This window comes from Acomys russatus, chromosome 20, assembly GCF_903995435.1.
Source record: "Acomys russatus chromosome 20, mAcoRus1.1, whole genome shotgun sequence".
NCBI lineage: Eukaryota > Metazoa > Chordata > Mammalia > Rodentia > Muridae > Acomys > Acomys russatus.
The window spans coordinates 21,274,251-21,296,468 of NC_067156.1; the positions used below are offsets into that span (position 1 = coordinate 21,274,251).

A 22,218-nucleotide genomic window follows, 5' to 3' on the forward strand; every position below is an offset into this window, starting at 1 on the left:
CACTACCCCCGCCCCCCCCCCAGCACCTTGCTAGCTTAGGAAAACTTGAGTGTGCGCTGTGCATGCATTCCCAGCAGCATTTCTGGGGGGCACGATGCAACTGTGCATGCAATGATGCATGCATTCCCAGCAACGTTCCCAGTGGGCATGATATATCGCTTCTGCACAGTGCTGAGGGAAAGATAAAAAAGCTTCCACGTGATTTGTGTGTGTGTGCCTGTACCCTCACACGTGCTCATGCATTATGTATTTGTACTACCTCATTAATTCATTTTACTCTTTGGCACAGCCTTCCAGCTTCTGTAGTCACCAGAGATAGCACCTTTCTTGGTGGCCTCTGACCGAGCCACCTTCAGTGAGTCAGTTCCACACAGCTCGAATCATCACATCTGTTGTTTGGGTTGATCTAGGCTGGGTTGGGCATTAGACTGTTCCAGTAGGTTTTCTGGGCATTGGTTAGACATTGAGGTTGAGAGGATGGGAGGCCATGTGTGTGTGAGCACAGGGAACAGCTTCTCAGAATGTCCACAGGCAACACAGATGCCTTTGGGCTACTAGTGGAAGGAAGGACAGTTGTCCAGACCTTTTGGAGGCCCAGGGGCTCTAGGACCATCCTATGCAAGGATGGATATGTCTGTGCTGGCTCTGGGTGCCTCTTCTGTGCCTACTGATCAACCACTTGTGCTCACATCAGTGAAGACAAAGCCCTGAGCTGTGCATGCTGAAAAGCTGAAGTGATGACACCACAGAGAAGGAAATTAGAAGTCCTTTAGTGTTTCTTAGCCGTGTTCTCAGGAACCCACATAATAGGAGAGGACCGGCTCCCTCAAGTGCTCCTCTGGCCAACACATGTGTGCAACAGCTACACACACACACACACACACACACACACACACACACACACACACACACTATTAAGAAAACCTAGACACATTCTGTGAAGACACAGTGGGTCTCTGGCTAAGCCCACTTGAAAATAGAACATTTCTCAGCTCCCTCCCTTGGAGCCATAGTCTACCTGGCCTCATCAAGGCATTGAGATCCACAGCCCAAATTCAACTTTGCTCAACTATGATGCTTTCTAAGCTCATCGACACCGGACTACACCTTTTGTTTGTTTTGTTCTACAATTATTTTCCCGGGCTGCTGTTATGTGTCCCAGTCTCAGGTGTGGGCTGATAACATTGCAGGCCCTGTCCATAGGTGCTTTCTGAAGTTGTTAATTAGCCATGGCCATCTGCCATGCAGAAATAGACAATGCATAGTTTCAAGGCTCTTTTATTACAGCTCATAGTTACACCATTTTACGATTAGTCAACTGCAGTTAATGTCTTACTGTGCCTAATGTATAAATTAAATCTTAACATAAGTATGTGAGGAAAAGCTAAATACAAGGGGTTCAATACTGCCTTGGGTTTCAAGCATCCACGAGGGTTTTAGACCAGGTCTCTTTAGATTAATGGGTGACAACTGTAGCCAGGCTCTTACTTCATAGATGAGAATGCAGACATCTTCCATTACAGGTTCATCTGTCACTTGACCAGGACAGCATCCTGTTAAAATTAGATCCCTGCCTTTCTTTGACACGCAGCATTCCCACGGATTTCAGCTCCCTTGCCTGGCGTCCATGCTTGACTGAGCTTGTATTCTCTTTAGTCTCCCAGGGAGCATGACATGGCTTTTTTCCCCTGGATCTTAGTGGAGCTGGCACAGCTGAGGGAGATCCTGAGAGGACTTGGGTACTGCAAGGGGCAGTCTTTAAACTCAGCAGTGCTGGTCTCAGAGTGATGGCAATCTTACCTCGAAGGGGTTGGTTAATTAGTTCACTTTTCTCCCTGTTGTTCAGGAGGCTTTTTGAGGTGGTGCAGAGGTGAATTTTCATTAGTTGACACAGGCAAGCCATGTATCCAGTGTGTTAGTGACACTAGGATACAGCGGTCACCTAGTATAGGACACTTCTGTCCCTGCCCACAGTGCTGGGAGTTAGGAACCAGAGGTAGCACAATTTAGCATCCTTTCCACTTGAAAAATGCCAACACTAAAGCTGGAGATGTCAAATGCATGGCTTGAGGTCCTAAGACCAGTACAGAGGAGCTAGGACCCAAACCCAGGGATCTGCAATCTCTTCGAACACAGGGGCATTTTCGTTCGGACTAAGATGTGATGGAGTTCACTCATGGATGTTGACCACAGCTCTCTTTTTCTTATAGCATTTATCAAGAGGTCAGTGCTTCAGCCAGTGGCCTGGTTGCTGTGTTTTCTCCTTGCATTTGTTTCGTACAGCTGGTACTAGAGAGGGGAAAGGCTATTCTTTTCCCTGTTCTCTTGCCAGAACTAGACAATTCTTGCTCCATGCATACAGACACAATGTTATACCAGAGGAAAGCCAGCAATGGGTGGCATTTACTGTGTCCCAGATACCTAGAGTAGTGCCATCTGATACAGGATATTCAGTCATATTTCAAATCTATTTGTAATCCTTTTGAGCTGGGTTGATGAAGGTGCCTTTTAGGCCTGGCACCTGCTGTTCTCCCCAGATGTCAGTGACTGACATCTGATGCCATTATCCCCAGTCAGCTTATAGACATCCCACCTCTGTACATCCCACTCCCCAGTCCAACCACCCCGCGCACGCTGAAGAGGACTTTCAGGCTGGTGAGATGACACCTGCTTTGCCCAGGGAGATAAGTGTATCCAGATGGTCTCTCTTCCTTGCAGAGCCAATGCCAGCCTCTGGGTAGCCTCTGACTCCCCAGAAGCAGTGCTTTGTGCCTTGATTTCTCCCATATGTATCAGTTTCCTGGCAGGCACCCAGAGTTCTGCAATAAGAGTCTTGGGGTGCCCTTGAGGGTTTCCTGGTGCTGATAATGGCAGCACACAGTGTGGGTACTTTCTCTCCCGAAGCCAGAAGCATTTTGCAGGAGCATAAAGTCTTCTACCACTCAGATAAAGTATTCCTTCTTGCTGTTGTCCCCGGCGTCCTGGAGGGCTGGGTCACTTTGCAGGGCTGCATCGGCACTCTCCGCAAACTCTGTGCCTTTGGCCTCATTGGTGTGGTAGGTGCCCTTGTGTCTGTACAGGTAACGAAGCATGAGAAAGAGAAGGCAGACCAGGACCAAGGCCACAGCAGTGATCACAGCTGCAAGAGAGAGACAGGATGCATGTCAGTCTGGGGCAGTGTTGCAGTATGACTTTTTCCTCTGGGCGTAGAGTCATGTCATCTTGGAGTAGACTATACCTCTGCAAGGCCACGTAGCTATGGCCAATCAGCAAAATAAACATATGGATGTCTGGGTCTCTGCAACTACTGACATTGCCTGGTTGACAAGGGAAGAGAGAATCACAAGACTCTCACTGGGGAAATATAATTTCCATTTACTATCTTATGTCTGTGCATGATTGAGCATGCATATGGTTAAAATCAGATGCATCACATGCAGGCATATGCCCAGTATACAGAGGTTCACTTAACCAGACTCCATCAATTAACTTGAGAATTCACCCCGTGACTGCCCAAGTGTGAGCCAAACAAGGATGACAACAATGAACTTGCCAAACTTGATTTAAAAATTTTCATGAGGGCTCAACCCTACACAAAGAACTATAGTCAACTGAAGAAAGTTGGGAATGGGAGAGGTGGCCTTCCCCAAGGAAAAGTACACCAATTGGTTGACTACTGCCAAATGGTCAGCATTATATGGACTGAACAGGTTATATTTAGGAACATGTGTGTGTGTGTGTGTGTGTGTGTGTGTGTGTGTGTATGCATAAAATAAAATTAGCAAAAATAAAGGCCATGAATTTAAAGGACAGTGAAGAGGGGTATACAGAAGAGTTTGGAGGGAAGAAAGGGAGAGGAAAAGTTGTAATTAAATTATAATCTAAAAAAAAAAAAAAAATTCATCTGTGTTCCTGGGCTCCAGGCCCTACTGGCTATCCCAGAGACTGTAGCCATCAGAGAAAACCAGGTGAGAGGCCCTTCCCCAACAGCCTGCCTTTGGGACCTGCCAGGCAAACCCAGCAGTGGTGCGGTCCATGTACCAGTTTGCAGGCTTCAGCCCTACCAGCTATTGCAGAGACTGTAGCCATCAGAGACTACCAGGGGAGGCAACTCCCCCAATCTCTTGTCTGTGAGGTCTGTCCAGGCAACCTAGCAGTGGTGTGGTGTGGTCTGCACCAATGTCTTCTGAGCACTAGTCACCAGGCCCTAGCTCTACCTCCAATCCCAAAGGCTAGCAACCATTAGAGTCCTCCAAGTCTGGCAACAGGACAGCCAGATGGCCAAAGGTCAGTGTAAGAACACACTCAACAAAATCAAGGGCCATATGGCACTACCAGAACTTAACTATCCTACTATACCAAGCCCTGGATATCCTAACACACTTGAAGCACAAGGAAACAACCTTAAATCTAATCTTATGAAGATTATAGAGGAAATGAATAAATCCATCAAAGAAATACAGGAAAATACAATCCAACAGGTGAAGAAATTAAATGAATCCTTAAAGAAATACAGGAAAATACAAGCAAATAGGAGAAATAAATGAATAAAACTGCTCAAGACCTGAAAATGGAAATAGAAGCAATAAAGAAAACACAAAAATGAGACAAACCTGGAGATTGAAAACCTAGGAAAGAGAATAGAAACTACAGATGCAAGCGTCACCAAAAGAATTCAAGAAATGCAAGAGAGAATCTCAGGCATAGGAGATAAGATAAAAGAAACTAATATTAAAACACTAAATCCAAAAAGTTTCTAACACAAAACATCCAGGAAATCCGAGACACTAGAAAAAAACCAAACATAAAATAATAGGAATATAAGGAGAAGACTCCCAGCTCAAAGCCTCAGAAAATATCTTCAACAAAATCACAGAAGAAAATTTCCCTAACCTAAAGAAAGAGATGCCTATAGACATAAGAAGCCTATAGGACACCAAGTAGATTGGACCAAAAAAGAAAATCCTCCTGCCACATAATAATCAAAGTACTATCCGTACAGAAAAAAGAAAGAATATTAGAAGCCACAAGGGATAAGCAACATATAATGGCAGACCTATTAGAGTTACACCAGACTTCTCAACAGAGACTTTAAAAGCCAGAAGGGCCTGGGAAGATGTCTTACATAACCTAAGAGACCACAGATGCCAGCCCAGACTACTATATCCAGCAAAACTTTCAATCACCATAGATGGATAAAACAAAGACACTCCATGATAAAACTAAATTTAAACAATACATTCCTACTAAACCAGCCCTAGAAGGGATGCTAGAAGGAAAACTCCAACACAACAAGGGAAACTACACTCAAGAGAACATGGGAAATAAATAATTTCACACTAGCAAAACCAAAGGAAGAAAAGGACACACACTCATGCTACCACTACCAATATCAAAATTACAGAAACAATCATTGTTCATTAATTTATCTCAACATCAATAGACTCAATTCCCCAATAAAAAGACACAGACTAACAAAGTGAATATGAAAACAAAATCCATCTTTCTGTTGCATACAAGAAACACACCTCAGCAACAAAGATAGAGATTACCTCAGAGTAAAGGACTGGAAAAATGTTTTCCAATCAAAGGAACCCAAGAAACCATCTGAATAGTCATTCTGATATCTAATATAATAGCCTTTCAACTGAAACTAATCAAAAGAGATGAGGAAGGACACCCCATACTCATCAAAGGAAAAATCCAAGAAGATGACGTCTTAATTCTGAACATTTATGACCCAAATACAAGGGCACCCATATTTGTAAAAGAAACATTGCTAAAACTTAACTTACACATTGAACTCTACATATTAATAGTGGGAGATGTTAATACCCCACTCTCACCATTGGGCAGGTCAACAAGACAAGAAACTATATAGAGAAATAATGAAACTAGCAGATGTTATGAATCAAATGGACCTCACAGATATCTACAGAACATTCCACTCAAACACAAAAGAATATGCCTTTTCTCAGCACCACACAGAACCGTCTCCAAAATTTATCATATACTCGGTCACAAAGCAAGCCTCAACAGATACAAGATGATTGAAATAACTCTTTTTATCTTATCAGACCACCATGGGTTAAAGCTGGAACTCAACAACAGAAACATCAGAGAGCCTAAAAATTCATGGAAACTGAACAGCTTCCTACTTAATGACCACTGGGTCATGGAAGTAATAAAGAAATAAATTAAAGACTTCCTAGAATTCAATGAAAATGAAGGTACAGAATACCCAAACTTATGGGACACAATGAAAGCAGTGCTAAGAGGAAAGTTGATAGCATTAAGAATTTTCATATAGAATTCGGAAATAGCTCATATCATCAACTTAATAGAACACCTGAAAGCTCTAGAACAAAAAGAAGCAAATATACCAAAGAGGAGTAGACTGAAGGAAATAATCAAATTAGGGCTTAAATCAATAACTTAGAAATAATAGAAAGATACAAAGAATCAACAAAACTAAAAGCTGATTCTTTGAGAAAATCAACAAGTTTGATATACCTTTAGCCAAATTAACCTAAAGGCAGAGAGACAGTATCCAAGTTAACAAAATCAGAAATGAAAAGGGGGCCACCACAGCAGACACTGAGGAAACCCAAAGAATCATTAGGTCTTACTTTAAAAGTCATACTCTACAAAACTGGAAAACATAAATGAAATGAACAATTTTCTTGATAGATTCTACTTACCAAAGTTAAATCACGACCAGGCTAACAAGCCAAATAGTCCTATAACCCCTAAGGAAATAGAAACAGCTATTAAAAGTCTCCCAATTAAAAAATAAAGCCCAGGGCCAGATGGTTGTAGCACAGAATTCTACAAGACTTTCAAATAAGAGCTATACTAATACTTCTCAAACTATTCCACAAAACAGAAACTGAAGGAACATTGCCAAAATCATTCTATGAAGCTATAGTTACCCCGATAACTAAATTACACAAAGACTCAACCAAGAAAGAAAATTTCAGACCAATATCCCTCATGAACATTGATGCAAAAATACTCAGTAAGATACTTGCAAACCCAATCCAAGAACACATTATAGCAAGAGCATCATCCACCATGATCAAGTTGGTTTCATCCCAGGGATGCAGGCATGGTTCAACATACAAAAACCCATCAATGTAATCCACCATATAAACAAACAAAGAAAAAACACATGATGATCGCATTCAAAGCCAAGGAAACCTTTGACAAAATCCAACACCTTTTTATGATAAAAGTCTTGGAGAAAGCATGGATACAAGGCCCATACATAAACATAATAAAGGTTATATACAGCAAACTGATAGCCAACATCAAATTAAATGGGGAGAAACTCATAGCAATTCCATTAAAATCAGGGACAAGATAGGGCTGCCCATTCTCTCCATATGAACATACTTGAAGTTCTAGCTAGAGCAATAAGACAACTAAAGCAGATCAAGGAGATACAAATTGGAAAGGAAGAAGTCAAAATATCTCTATTCTTACTTGATATGATAATATATATGTGACCCCAAAAATTCTACCAGAGAACTCTTACAGCTGATAAACACCTTCAGGAAAGTAGTGGGATACAAAATTAACTTTAAAAAAAATCAGTAGTCCTACTTTATACAAAGGATAAATGGGCTGAGAAAGAAATTAGGGAAACAACACCCTTCATAATAGCCACAGTAATATAAAATAGCTTGGTGTAACTCTAACTAAGCAAGTAAAAGGCATGCATCACAAGAATTTCAATATCTGAAGAAAGAAATTGAAGAAGATATCAGAAAATGGAACGATCTCCCATGCTCATGGATTGGTAGGATTAACATAGTAAAAATGGTTAACTTACCAAAAGCAATCTTCAGATACAGTGTAGCTCCCATCAAAATAGCAACACAACAACACACCATAAAAAAACAAATCTCAACTTCATATGGAAAAAAATAGAATAGCTAAAACAATCCTGTACAATAAAAGATCTTTGGGAGGTATCTGCATCCCTGATTTCAAGATGTAATACAGAGCAATAGTAATAAAAACTGTTATTGGCATAGAAACAGACTGGTTGACCAATGGAATTGAATTGAAGACCCAGAAAAAAAAAAACTCACACAGCTATTGACACTTGATTTTGACAAAGAATCTAAATCCATACCGTGGAAAAACACTATCATCTTCCACAAATGGTGCTGGTCTAACTGGATGTCTATGTGTAGAAAAATGCAAATAGATCCATACTTATCACCTTGCACAAAACTCAAGTCCAAGTGGCTCAAAGACCTTAACATAGCTACATGAACTAAATCTATTAGAAAAAAAAATAGTGGGGAAGGGCCTTGAACTCATTGGCACAGGAGACAACTTCTGGAACAGAATATCAACAGCTCAGGCACTAAGATCAACAATTAATAAATGGGACCTCATGAAACTGAGAAGCTTCTGTAAGGCAGGAGACACTGTCAACAGAACAAAGCAACAGCCTACAGACTGGGAAAAGATCTTCACCAACTGTACATATGACAGTGGGCCAATATCCAAAATATATAAAGAACTTAAGAAATTAGACACCAACAAACCAAACCAGAGAATTCTCAACACAGGACTCTCTGATTGCCAAGAAACACTTAAAGAAATGTTCAAAGTCCTTAAACATAAGGGAAATGCAAATCAAAATTACCCTGAGATTCCATCTTACACCTGCCAGAATGACTAAGATCAAAAACTCAAGTGACAGCACATGCTGGTGAGGATGTGGAGAAAGGGAAACACTCCTCCATTGGTGGTGGGAGTGCAAACTTGTACAACCACTTTGGAAATCAACCTGGCACTTTTTCAGAAAATTGGGAATAGCTCTACCTCAATACCCAGCTATACCACTCCTGGACACCCAAAAGATGCCCCACCATACAACAAGGACCTTTGCTCAACTGTGTTCAACTATGTTCATAGCAGCTTTATTCATAATAGGCAGAAAATGAAAACAACCCAGATGTCCCTCAACTGAAGAATGGATAAAAACAAACAAACAAAAAAACCAACCAACAACAACAACAACAACAAAAAACAACTGTGGTACATTTACACAATGGAATACTATTCAGCCATCAAAAGCAAGGATATCATGGAACTTACAGGCAAATGGATGGAACTAGAAAAGATCATCCTGAGCGAGGTAACCCAGACCCAGAAAGACATAAATGGCATATACTCACTTATAAGTGGATATTAGCCATATAGTACAGAATAACCACACTACAATCCACGATCCCAAAGAAGCTAAGTAACAAGGAAGACCCAAGGGAAGTTGCTTGAATCTCACTCAGAAGGAGAAATAGAATAGACATTGGAAGTGGATGAAGAAGGGGAACTGGTTGGGAGGGGAATGGGACTCAAATATGAAGAGAGTGGGGGTGGGACGTGAGAGCTGGCAGAGAGAAGGGAAACTTAGAGGGCATGGCATCTCTAGGACAAGCTGGATACCTGTCACCAGATAGACTCCTGAAAGGATATGGGGTTACTCTAGCTGAGACTCCTAACGGGGCGGGGGCGGACATGGAAACTGAGTGGTCACCTCCTTATCAGGCAGGAATCCTGGAGAGAAGCAGACACCAACCTACCCACAAAATCTTCAAGCCAAAATTTACCCTGCAAGATGTACAGGGATAAAAATGGAGTAAAGATCGAGGGAATGGCCAACCAATGACTGGCCAGGCATGAGACACACCCCATGGGAGAGAACTAATCCCTGACACTATTAATGATGCTCTGGTAGGCTTACAGACAGAAGCCTAGCATAACTGCTCAGTGAGAGGCTCCACCCAGCAGCAGAACAGAACACTGAGACCCACAGCCAAACATTAGGTGGAGCTCAAACAGTCTTGTAGAAGAGTAGAGGGAAGGATAGAAGGACCCGGAGGGAATAAGAACTCCACAAAAAGACCAACGGAGGCAACTAACCTAAACCCAAGGGGACTGACAGGGATGGAAGCACCAACCAAAGGACACGCATGTACTGGATATACACCCCCGACACATATGTAACTGATGGGCAGCTTGGTCTTCAAGTGGATCCCCTAGCAATTGGAACAGAGCTGTCTCTGATGTGGACTCTGTTTCCTACTTTTTGGGTCACTTTCCCTTAGGTGAGCTGTCTTGTTTGGCCTCAGTGGAGGAGGATTTGCTGATGTGTCGTGATGTGATGGGGGCGGGTTGGTTTGGGGGTGGAGGGTCCTTTCCTAAGGAGAAGGGGATGTGGGTAGATGGGGAGGAGCAGTACAGGGAAAGGATGAGGGAGGGGCTGAGATCTGAATGTAAGATGAAAAAATAAAAACACCAATATAATAAAAAAGGGGGGGGACATAGGAATATCATACAGAAAATATATAGAAATAATAGGATTATTGAATATGCTCTTCAACTATAAAACTATTGTCATTCTCAAAAAAATTTAGTTCATTGGTATACAATGCTGTATACTGATACAGAAATCAGAGTATTTTTGATAGATGGGTATAGAATTTTATATATTGACTCAAATTTAAAGTTATTTTTGATACACATATGTATGTATGTATGTTTCTATTCTGGTATGAGGTATTGGATTATATGACTCATTGCCAAATATAAGGTTTACTTCCAGTCCTATAAAAAGCTGCTATTACAAATTGTTTAGGATAATTAACTTATGCAGGATAATGATTAATCAATCAAGAGTCATGGTTGTGTCAGATACTAGTCTGGTTTATCACATATATATCTCCTAGGTTGAACAGATAGTAAATATCTAGAAAGAAGCAATGTTTGTCTATTCAGATTTATGATAGATAGATATTATTATATGCTATGTAAATATAAATGTAAATAATCAGATGGTCCTCAAAAACTTCAGAGACCTATAGAATATGACATTTAAAGATTTTTAAAAATTAATTTAAGGCCTTTTTGACTTGAGACATGTCAGCTCCTGGCAATACCCCCAGTCTACCTCAACGAAGATGATGACCATCATAAAAATCTCCTTTTGGAGATATCATTATTAATGGCAAGCTAGCCACTGGACAAAAATGCCCCAGCTATCTCTACAGACAATATGCTGTCCAAAACGGACAAGACTTGGATGCAGGCTGAGTTGACTGCCAAGCTCTGCGATGACAGGGTAAGCAAGTCCTTCATATTTCCTGCTTCACAAATATGTCTGCCAGATCTATAAGGGCCAGAAGGCTGAAGCTGATGTTCCAATGTTATAGAGAGAATGGGTGACTGACCAGGCAGTAACTGTCTCTGTCATCTCTTAGTTTTGGAAGCTGCTTGCCTTCACTTCCTACTTAAGTGATAATTTTATTCCTTCTCAAATCGCTGATGAGATTGAAGACTAAATAGCTATAGTTTCACAGTTAGGCTAGGATTTAATAAAATGTTTTAAAGTCTAGAAAGATTTTTTTTTTTAAGTTGATAAATACAAGATCTGATAGAGGATGATTTAAGTACAAAACTTGAGACTCATCTAGACAGTACTTCCTTCACCGCTGCCAAATAAAAATGAGCTAAACATTTTGGATGTCACTTTTACATACGGTTTTCCTGCTTGTTTCATTAACTGTTCTTACTGTATGGAGTTTATTATAAATAAACTCCATATGCAATTGAAAAAAGAAAAACATTCATCCATACAATATCCCCAGCCTCTAATTCCTTGTCCTCCTATATCCACAAAAGGAAGATTCAAGCAGCACCCAGGCACCCTTGTGTAAATATTACTCAGGGCCAACAGTTCAGTTCTATCATGACATTCATACTCTCACTTTCACTTTGCTTTGGGGGGGTAAAAAAAAAAAAAAACTTGTTGCTTCGCTATTCGTGGGCTCTTATTCACTTCTTCAAACAAAAACCAGCAAACACCCTGTCTCCACAGAGACCACCAGCCACACAAGTACTTGTACTGGTTCGAAGCCGAAGCGCTCAGAGAATGCAGGACTTCACTTCTTCGGGCAATCCTAAAATGTCTGTGCCCAAATGACAGGAGTCCCAGAAAACCAGAAAGAACTGGTTGCTCTCCCCAGACAAGGGTGGTTGGGTCTAATATGATAAGGGTGGGGGGAGGTGCTTTTTGGAGAGCTGTCTCTTTCCAGCCTGCACCATTCGTTCTTGGGAGGAGGGTGAGAATCCTTCGGTCTCCAGGAAGAGGTGCGCTTGGCCATTCAGCGGACGATGTGCCAAGGATGTGTTAGGTCTCAGGAATCAGAGAACTAAAGCAGAAGGTGGGGCAGGAGGGGTCAGTTCACTTAGGGTCTGGAAAGGGAAATGTGGAAGGTTTGGGGACAATCGTCCCACAGGAGGCATTTCAAATTTGGTCACTAGGTTTGAAACTGTATAGTCAACCTAGCTTTACTTGGCATGCAGAGTTAATGGGGAATGTAGCTTCCATGTCTTGCAGTTTCCTAAGCTCCCTATGACTGTGCCAGGAACATTTGTGCCTGTTAATAATACTCCCTGGGAAAAGGAGGGGTCGGGGCCCAAATGAGTGACGGAATGATGAGCCGGATGAGACGGACAGGTGTCTTTGACGGCTTCCTGTTGCTTCTTTATTTTTAACTGAAGATGATCTTGGAGCTATGCATCAGCCAGTGGGATGCTTGTTGGATACCTCCCAGGCTTGGTTGCTCTTGAGCCACCACAAGTGGGAAGCCAACTGCTCAGGGTCCAAGCTCTAGGGTGGAGATGTGAGCTAGGGCAGGGACCAGCGTATGAGATGAAGGAGCTGTGAATTCCCAGAAGCCTGGGTTGGCTTATCTACTTGTACCCCAAACCTGCTCCACAGAGTTACGCCACAGGCCCGTTAGCTGCCGTTTCCTTGTTCCTAAAAATCGGGCAACTCTCTTCCAGTCTCTTTCAAATCTGGCCTTGGAGAGCTGCTGAGAACCTGCAGTTCTCCCTCTGTGTCTGACAGCAAGGCTAGCTGGTGCCTGGAGCTCTGACAACTTTGGATTATAACTTTACTTTTATCTAATGGCTTCCTGCTTTGTGACTCCGAGCACACAGACTAGGCCCCATGCTGTGAAACTGATCCCTGCCTTCTACCACTGCCCCAAACTGTAGAAGCCAGAAACAACCTTTGTTTTCTGAAACTGAAGGATCTCTCTCTTCAGAATCACTGTCATACGGCACCTCCCTCCTAATGCTTTTCTACTTCAGGGCCTCATCATGGCTGCTGGTAACTGCGGTGCTGTGAACCTACCCTTGCAGTAAGCTCTTCTGTAAGGTGACCATGGCCTAATATTCTCTTCTACTAATCTCTTCTTTTAAAAATAATTTTTATTTATAACACATGAGCCATTATCCAACCCAGGCCACTGTGAAGCCAAAGTCCAGAAAAAGGATGTCTTTTGACATTGCAAGCGCCTCTTGTCCCTACTCCGTTAGGCACCATAAATGACACTTTCTACTGGGACTGGAGTGTTCATTTCCACCCTCCAAGTTCCCTCTGGGGACAGTGACATAGTTTTTTCTAATTTGGCATAAAGCTATACACACCTAGGACTAATCATCTCAGCTGAGAAATTGCCTTAACCAGACTGGCCTATGAACACGTCTGTAGGCATTTTCTTGATTGCTGCTAACACCGTGATGGCTGCATCCCGCGGTAGGTGGGCCTAGGCTCTATAAGAAACACGGCTTAGAAAGCTGTGCTGGTGAGCAGCTTTCACCTATGGTCCCCACCTCTGCCCCTGCTTGAGTTCTCGCCCCGACTTCCCTCAGTGATGGATCGAGACATGGACATAAGAGTTAAACAGACTTTTCCCTCCACAGGTTGCTTTTGGTTGAGGTGTTTATCACAGCATCAGAAAGCAAACTAGAACAGAAGGGAAGCAGCCGCGGCCACCTCTCTTTCCACCCAGGTCCTCAGGCCAGTTTCGTCTGGGATCTTTCTTGGCTGCTAGAAGGTCACACTGCCATGCCAGCTCACCTGCGATGATGGCGACCTCCATGCCGTAGGACATCCCTGGTTTAGGCTCTGTGGAAAAAGCAAAAACCTGTGGTGAGAAAGGCGAGCACAGTCAGGGGCACCAGGGTCTGTGTAGAGAAGATCAGTGCACATAGACCTCTGCTGGAAGGCTCAGACCCAGCTACCGAACCAGGCTGAGAACATTCCAGAACCATGTCAGCTCCTCATTGAATCCCAGCACGGAAGCCCGTGTCCACACCTTGTAGGTTCTGTTCGTAGTGTAGACATTTCCCACCCACCCCCTGTATAATACGATCACCATCTTGGAGAAAAAATTACCTTGGCTAGGTATCCATGGCAACTCAATGAACAGAACAATACAGAGGTAACTATAATTATAGCAGTGGAGCTTCTGACATGCCCTACTAGGAGGAGGGCCTTAGGATTTCAGCCATCGCTCTCTTCTAGCTTTTCCCAGCTACAAGTGGTCTTTGGCGATACTACAGTCACACGACACAGAAGGTTAACCATAAGTGGATTTCACGATACATCTGTGAGTTCACCATCTATGATGTGGGACTTTGTGGTGATGCAACTGGCGCGTGCACGCGCGTGTGTGCGTGCGTGTGCATATGTATGTTATGTGTATATGTTTGTATGAGGATGTGAATGTTTGTAAGTGGGTGCCTGAGTGCTTGTGTGTGGAGGCCAGGATTCATTCTTGATGACTTTGCATCTTAGTTTTTGAGACAGGATCTATCCATCACAGAACCTAGAGCTCACTGACTCATCGGGGTGGCTGACCACTTAGACACAGGGCTCCTCTTCACTCTGCCCTCTAGTGTCAGGATTACAGATGCATCCTACCACACCTGCCTGTTTTCCATGGATTCTATGGATGCAAATTCAAGTCCTCATGCGTGTACAGCAGGCACTTTGCCAGCTGAGCCGTCTCCCCAGCCTCTGGTTATCTACACTTCTGTAAGTAAATGTTCACTCATGCTCTAAGTAAGAAAGCCCAAAATTGGACTTTGATGAAATCATTACTTCAGTGTGCTGTTGAAGCCATGTCTGGGGCAAATAGACAAGTGTTCATGTCTCCTCAGGAAAAGCTAATGCAACACTACTGCATTCAATTACAGAGGCCCACACAGGCTGGACACTCCCTGGGTTCTCTGTGGTGGATGAAGACCTGCACCATTGTGTTTAACAGAGGCCATTTGGTGGTCTGCTCATGCCAAGTGCAGCTTTGCTATTGCCTCACACCTGCTGTCACAGGGGTCTTCCTGAGAGATGTGGGCCATCCCAAGCCCATTCCACAGGCTGAATACTGACGCTCACCCATGTGATGTGGCTGTGGCCACAGCTCATTCAGTGTCAGGCTGGGACTCATTACATATCTGGGGTACACTTTCTCTCTTTCTTCCCCAAACCCAGGTCTTTGTATTCACTGCCTAGCGGGCAAGGCCCGTCTTATGGAGCTTTCCAAGTTACTGACATTGCTGCGAGTGTTTTTCTGCAGCTTTTGGATCTGGCACAAGGGAATCTCCTTTAGTTGTACCTCTGTCTCCTTAGAGACATTGCTCAGTGAGATCTTTCTTCCCAGGCAGTTACCATGTTCATGCCTCGATCTGACAAGACACTGGCTGCCAGAGTCTGGAGGAGGCAGTGGGTGGGAGAGAGCCAGGACAGGAGCCTGGGCTCAGCAATGAACTCCAGGGTAGGAGCATAACACCAGGTACCATGGATATTAAGTTAGCAAATGGGCAGAGAAGGCACACAGCGAGGGGATAGGGCAGAGGTTACTGGAGCTAGTCTCTGGGCTCTATGTTTCACTCAAAGCACTCCACAGCTCACAGGCGGGAAGAAGCAAGTTCAATGGGATGCTGGACTCTGACCCAGGATTAACAATGGAGGCCTCTGAGTGACTATAGAGCACAGAGTAGGTTTTTGAATAAATATTTACCCGGCACATGAATGGATGAATCCAGGCAAGCATTAGTGGATGGCATGAGTGGCTGAATTCTGCACCATTCTCAACCACCAGTACCTTATAGATCAGCAAGAAAGAACAGCATTTGCTCAACACAATGCAATTGGCTAAGAAGCTCAGAGACCCAGGGTCTCTTTCATGCTAGGCAAATGCTCTGACACTAAGAGAAGTCTCCAGGCTAACTTCCTCACAGCAGTAGAATAGTAACTAAGCCAGGGAGGATTCTCAAAAATAGGCAGAGCCATGTTTTCATACAGTACATGGCAAATCTGCCACCCTCATGATGGAATAAGCCACGGCAGTTACTGACCCTAGAGACATCATCTGGAAGGGAGAAAAAGATCCATGCACAGGGAAGTATGTTACAGTAAGGTTTGGAAAGAGAAAATGAGGCACCGAGGAGCTAACTGGGTAAAGTACTTACCATGCAAACATGAGGATCTGAGTTTGGACCTCAGAATGTATGTTTTTAAAAGCTGGGTGTGGTAGTGTTTGTTAGTGTACATTCTTAGTGCGGGGGAGGCAGAGACAGACAAACCATGAGGCTCACTGGCTTGATTCCATGACAGTAAGAGAGCATGTCTCTAAAAACAAGGTGGATGGTTCCTGAGGAATAACACCTGAAATTGTCCTCTGCTCCTTGTAGTGGTTAATTTAAAGGTCTGGTCTAATAATGTTTATTATTAGCCCTATAATTATTACAGCGGTATCACAATCAATAAGGACACAGACACCCGATAGATTTTAGACTAGCCTTAGGGCAGACATTACCTCCCAAACCCCCATCCTATGCCATCTGCTCTAATAACTTCTATCTGGACCACGTCCCATCCATAGTTCCATAAACACTTGCTTATTCTTTCATCTGGGCCACTTTCCTCCATCCACGCAAATCCGGTCATGAGCTCCTCTCCACGCTAACCCACCGAGGCCTCTCTGCTTCCTTCCTTCTTCCCAAGATCCTTCTCTCCCCAAAGCCAGAGACCCTTCCCCACACAGTCTCTATGCTATCTATGAAAAGCCTTCCCCCAATGTTTCATAGTCTTTTATGTGTTAACTATGTGCTGAAAAGGCAATGTTCTAAATAACTCAACATTAGTAATCAAGACCCAGAGAGGCCAATGAGGCAATAAATCTACATGACAGACCAGGAACTGAACTGGATGACTGACATTCTCAGCTGACTTGACATTAAGTAGAGGGTATGTGCTAATAATGATGGAAAAACCAAATGGTGTGCAACAGGGGGAAAAATGCTCACAGCCAAAAGACTCCCCAAAAGTCCCTGCCATAAAAATACAGCTAAAAATAAGGAAGTGCAGTGAAATTATAACCAGCGAATTTAGAATTTTATCGAATAAGAAATGTCTAGAATCTATGTAAAGAAAATTATACTGACAAACACCAAAGAATCACACGGATAGACAAAACTCATTCTTAGCAAGGATGAATGTTTAAAATATAGCATTCTCTCCTAATTTTAATTTTTGGGAAATTCTGCTCCCATCTACCAATGACCTTCTGTGGCATCTCTCCTTCTCACAGATAACAAGGTTCTGGATAAAGTCAAGCGTAATTCTCAATGGTGAAACAGATACAGTAGATTTTTAAGGAATGCTTTGGAAGAAGAAACCACTGGTGGTGATTTCCCATTTCTTACAGCTTCTATCCTGAGTACAGAACAAAATCATAGTTGGGTAACTGCAGGAACCCAGTCTGTTCTGGGTTCTAGCAAACAGAACCATCCAAAAGTAAGGGACATGTCAGAAAGGAGATATCCAAAGAGGGAGAACCCTAAATTCTGTTTAAAAATTCTGTCCGAATCATTGACTTGTCACTACACTTTCCTTCTGTGGGACAAAGTGGCCGTGGCTTGGAGTGGTTCGAATGAGAATGTCCCCATAGGCTCCTATGTTTGAATACTTGGTCCCCAGTTAGTGGAACTGTTTGGTAAGGATTAAGAGGTGTGGTCTTGCTGGAGGAAGCACGTCACTGAGGGCAGGGTTTGAGGCTTCAAAATATTCATGCCCTTCCCGCTCTGCCTCTCCAGCTGCCTCCTGTTTGCAGATCAAGATGTGAGCTCTCAGCTGTTCCTGACACCATGGCTTTGCTCTTCCATCATGGACTAAAATCCTCTGAAACTCTTAAGTCCTAAATTCAACCTTTTCTTTTATAAGTTGCCTTGGTCATGGTGTTTTACCACAATAATAGAAATGTAACTAAGACAGGACTGGTATTGATAAAAGAAGTAAAGCAAAATATGAGGCTATAGGTTTAAGTGGGGATGGAGAAGAGGAGGGGTGAGTTAACCATAACTACGGATGTATGAAAATGTCTTATGGAAACTCACTACTTTATAAGCTAATGTATATATGTATACACACACACATATACATTTGCACACACACCACACATGTGAATGGAATGAAGAGTCCCTGCTTTCAGAAGACATGGGTTGTTAAATAGAAATTTCAGTATCAGTCATAAGATATCTCTGTCTGGTTATTTATCAGGCTATAGAGCCTCCCAAACCAATACAGAATATTGGCATTTTTTTCTTCGTGCCCCACCACAACTAGATAGTAAGATGCTATGTGAGGGTAGGAATCACTGGGTCTCTGTATCTCTCATCACAGAAATCACATTTTTCTGCTCTTACCATTAATTTGCCTCTTTACTTGGTTTATTGAAGTCAGGCAGAGCCTGGCTTGTCAGAGCTGCCAGGACCCAGTCTCTGGCCCTAGTAACTTCTGCAGCCCCGAGTCACATCTCACACGTGCCTCAGTTCTTGCTTCCCAGCGGGCTCTGGCATGCTCATGATTGCCCCGTCTCTATAGGACTTAATTCATTTCAGAATATAATTGCATTTTCAGCCTAACTAGGTAACTAATTAAGTGACTCTGTGATGTCCTTGATCAGATTCCATGTGGGACTCATGATGATTTAGTTAGCCATGCTAACTCTAGGAGGCTCATTTGTCCGCACATGGATGGGAAGGTGTTCTCTGGGCGGCAGCAAATCCTGGGTCTATGACAAGCCGGACAGTTGGGTAGGAGGAAGTGGGAAAGAGTTTTGCAATCTTCACTTAGATAGTCTCTTTGTGTGTGTGTGTGTGTGTGTGTGTGTGTGTGTGTGTGTGTGTGTGTTTCAGGTCACTTGAGGTCACTGGTTTCATTCCTCAGGACACTGCATCTTGACTTTTGAAATGGTCCCTCACGGAGACCTAGGGCTCTCCAATTAGCTAGGTGGTGTGGTAAGTGAGCCTCATGGATCCTCCTGCCTCTACTTCTCCCTGCTGGAATCCTAAGTGCAAACCAAGCTTGGTGGGTTTCTGCATGGGTTGGTGCAGGGATCAGATTCAGTCCTTGGGGGGCATCACGATTAGAGGCTGAGCTTCCACAGTCTAAGGCAGACAGCAGAGCTCCAATGGGTGGGCGGGGTGAGCAAAGGAGGGCTGAGTCCTCTGAATGCTAGAGGCAGCAGAATGCAGTGTGTTCCCAGAGGGGAAAGTGCACTTGGGAAAGCATCCTGGAGGGAAGGAAAGGCAGGGGAGCAGGAAGTGGGTGTCCTTCCTGTCCTTTCTGCACTGTTTTTCTTCCTCTTGATCCTGGGAGGCTCTGAGCTAGCTTCAGGGCTACAGGACTGGTGCGGAGTGAGCAGAGGAGACCCTGTCTTTCAGGGCTGTGGCCAGGCTTGCAGGAAACCATGCTGATCAGGGCCAGGTGGGAGTGATACACACGGTTCCTGACATTGCAAACGGCTTTGATCTCCACGTGGTGGCTGTAAATTCCTCAGATAACCAAGTTTCCTAAATCGAACTTAACTTTCTTCAAAGACTTTAGGGAAAAGCCTCCAGAATCCTAGAGTATTTTAGAGCCAATTTTTCAAGCTGGACAGTCCTTTCTGCACACTCCAATGCTATCTATGACATCAGCGTCTCTGAGCAACCCTGCAGTTTGGCTCCCACGCTAGCTAGACTTGCATCTGAAAAGGGTCCAGCAGAAGGCAGAGTGTGCCTACATTTAAATATTGGGAGCATATTTGCTGGGTAGTGGTAAAGACTCTATGCAAATAAAATAAAACTAACCTTACAGCTTTTCAAGAGGTTACCACAGTGGGTGACAAAAGGGGGCCTGGAATTTGTGTTAGAGATTTGTCAGGTGTCCTGACTCCCTGTCCATACCATCTACACAGGCTCTGGCTTATAGAGGACAGTCAAATGTCCTAGATGGGTCCCTCCGGGTGGCACTTCCTACAGGAGACCACACACACACACACACAACACACACACACACACATACACACACACACACACACACACACACACACACACACACACACGCACGCGGCCTCAGAAAGCCAAAGACTGGACCTGAGCAGTGGAGGACCGGGTGGCAAAAGGCTCAAGGCCAGTGCTTACTCATCACCCGGACCAGTTGGGTTTCCTGAGTGTTTCCCATGGCGTCATTTACCCTTCTTCACCCCTCCAAATCCTGCCTGCTAGGTATCAAGGCAGGAAAAACACTCACATGAGTCAGCAGTTCACTTCCTCTTCACATCCGGGATGGAATCAGGAAGCTACCAGCCCATGGCCCCACCCCTGTCTTTTGTCTGTGCTTGGGGGTCGGATAGGCCATTTCTCTCCACCATTCCTGTCCCACTATTCCCTGTCCAGGTCTTGTGATTTGTATTTGCCCATGTTAGTTTTTTTTTTTTTTTTTTTAAGGCAAAGAAACCACAAATACATGAATAATTCTTCCTCTTGCCAGCTTAAGTCTCACGACACAAACCAGTTGCCATCTATAAATTAAGTGCTTTCTTTCGTAGAAAGTAACAAATGCCCAGAGACCAATCAGAGGAAAGCTAGCAAACAAGGACCCAGTTTCACTTCAGGAACTCAGAGGAGGTGTGGTTGAAGTCTGAACCTTGGAAAGTGGGCAGACTGATAGGGTTTCCCCACTGTGATGACACAGCCCTCACCACCTAGCAGGCATGGTCTCCAGACAGGCTGCTGTGACTATTTCTTTATGAAAGACAAGGCGATTTTGTTTAATCAAGCCAAATAACAGAATGAAATCTGTTTACTCCAGAAAAGCACATTGTTCAATCAAGATTAAAGACTCCTCACCTCGGAGATGATCTAAAAACAGGACAGGTTACACACTCTTTTAAAGTACAGATGCTTTTGAATGGAATGAATGTAGTTTTCTATCTTATACCTTTCAAATTATTACTTTTGAATTTGGGGGGGGGGAGAATTTAAACGATGCGACTTCGGGGGGAAAAAAAAGAACAAGAAAATATGAATGGCTAAACCCCTAACTATCATGAGCTCATTTTCTTCTTTTTCCTTGTCTTATTACTTATTCCACTATCACTATAATGTTCAGTATTATTAATAAGTCTTTATCACTTGTCTGCCTGGATGAGTGATAGACAATGAAAGAGCCCAAAGGTGAGGGTATGAAAGCTGAGTCTTCTCATGTGAGCAGTGGGTGGATACTGCAGAAGACAGGCTCTAGAGGGTATGAAAGCTGAGTCTTCTCATGTGAGCAGTGGGTGGATACTGCTGCAGAAGACAGGCTCTAGAGGGTATGAAAGCTGAGTCTTCTCGTGTGAGCAGTGGGTGGATACTGCAGAAGACAGGCTCTAGAGGGTATGAAAGCTGAGTCTTCTCGTGTGAGCAGTGGGTGGATACTGCAGAAGACAGGCTCTAGAAAGAGTGCCTTGAATAAGAATGGCTCCCACAGACTCATGTTTGAATGCTTAGGGAGTGGCATTAAGGGTGTGCCCGCGTTGGAGGAAGTGTGTCACTGGGGGTGGGCTTTAAGGTTTCAGATACATAAACCAGACCCAGTGTTATCCTGTTGCCTGCTGAGCCAGTTGTAGAACTCTCAGCCACCTCTCCAGCACACCTGACTGTGTGCCGCCATGTTTCCCGCATGACAATAACAGACTAAGCCTCAGAATCTGTAAATGTCGTCCTTTATAAGATTTATCATGGTCATGGCGTCTCTTCACAGCAATAGAAACCTTAACTAAGACAGAGATATTTCTATAAATGCTGGAGAAGGGGCAATTACAATTACCAAGAATATTTCTTGGGTCAAGCAAGATGGCTCAGTAGGTAAAGGTATTGCCACCAAGCCTGACAACCTGATTTCAACCCTCAGGACTGAACCGGTGAGATCAAGGCCATAGGAAGGAAAACCTTAACACTTCTGAAAGGCCAGGAGTCCGAGGCCAGAGGTTGCAGCAGGGCTGTGATTAGAAGTTAACGAAGGGGGCTGGAGAGATG

At 43.6% G+C, this 22,218-nt stretch overlaps 1 protein-coding gene across 1 annotated transcript in view; it reads right to left on the reverse strand.

The window, feature by feature from the left end:
- Positions 1-2,781: 2,781 nt before the first annotated feature.
- Gypc (glycophorin C (Gerbich blood group)) overlaps positions 2,782-22,218 on the reverse strand; it is a 40,966-nt gene continuing 21,529 nt past the window's right edge. Inside the window, exons 2-3 of the mRNA XM_051163404.1 lie at positions 13,949-13,996; positions 2,782-3,139 (exon numbers count right to left, since the gene is read on the reverse strand). Of these exons, the coding sequence (XP_051019361.1) occupies positions 2,943-3,139; positions 13,949-13,982 (231 nt within the window). The 5' untranslated portion in view covers positions 13,983-13,996 and the 3' untranslated portion in view covers positions 2,782-2,942. The remainder of the gene's footprint in view (positions 3,140-13,948; positions 13,997-22,218) is intronic.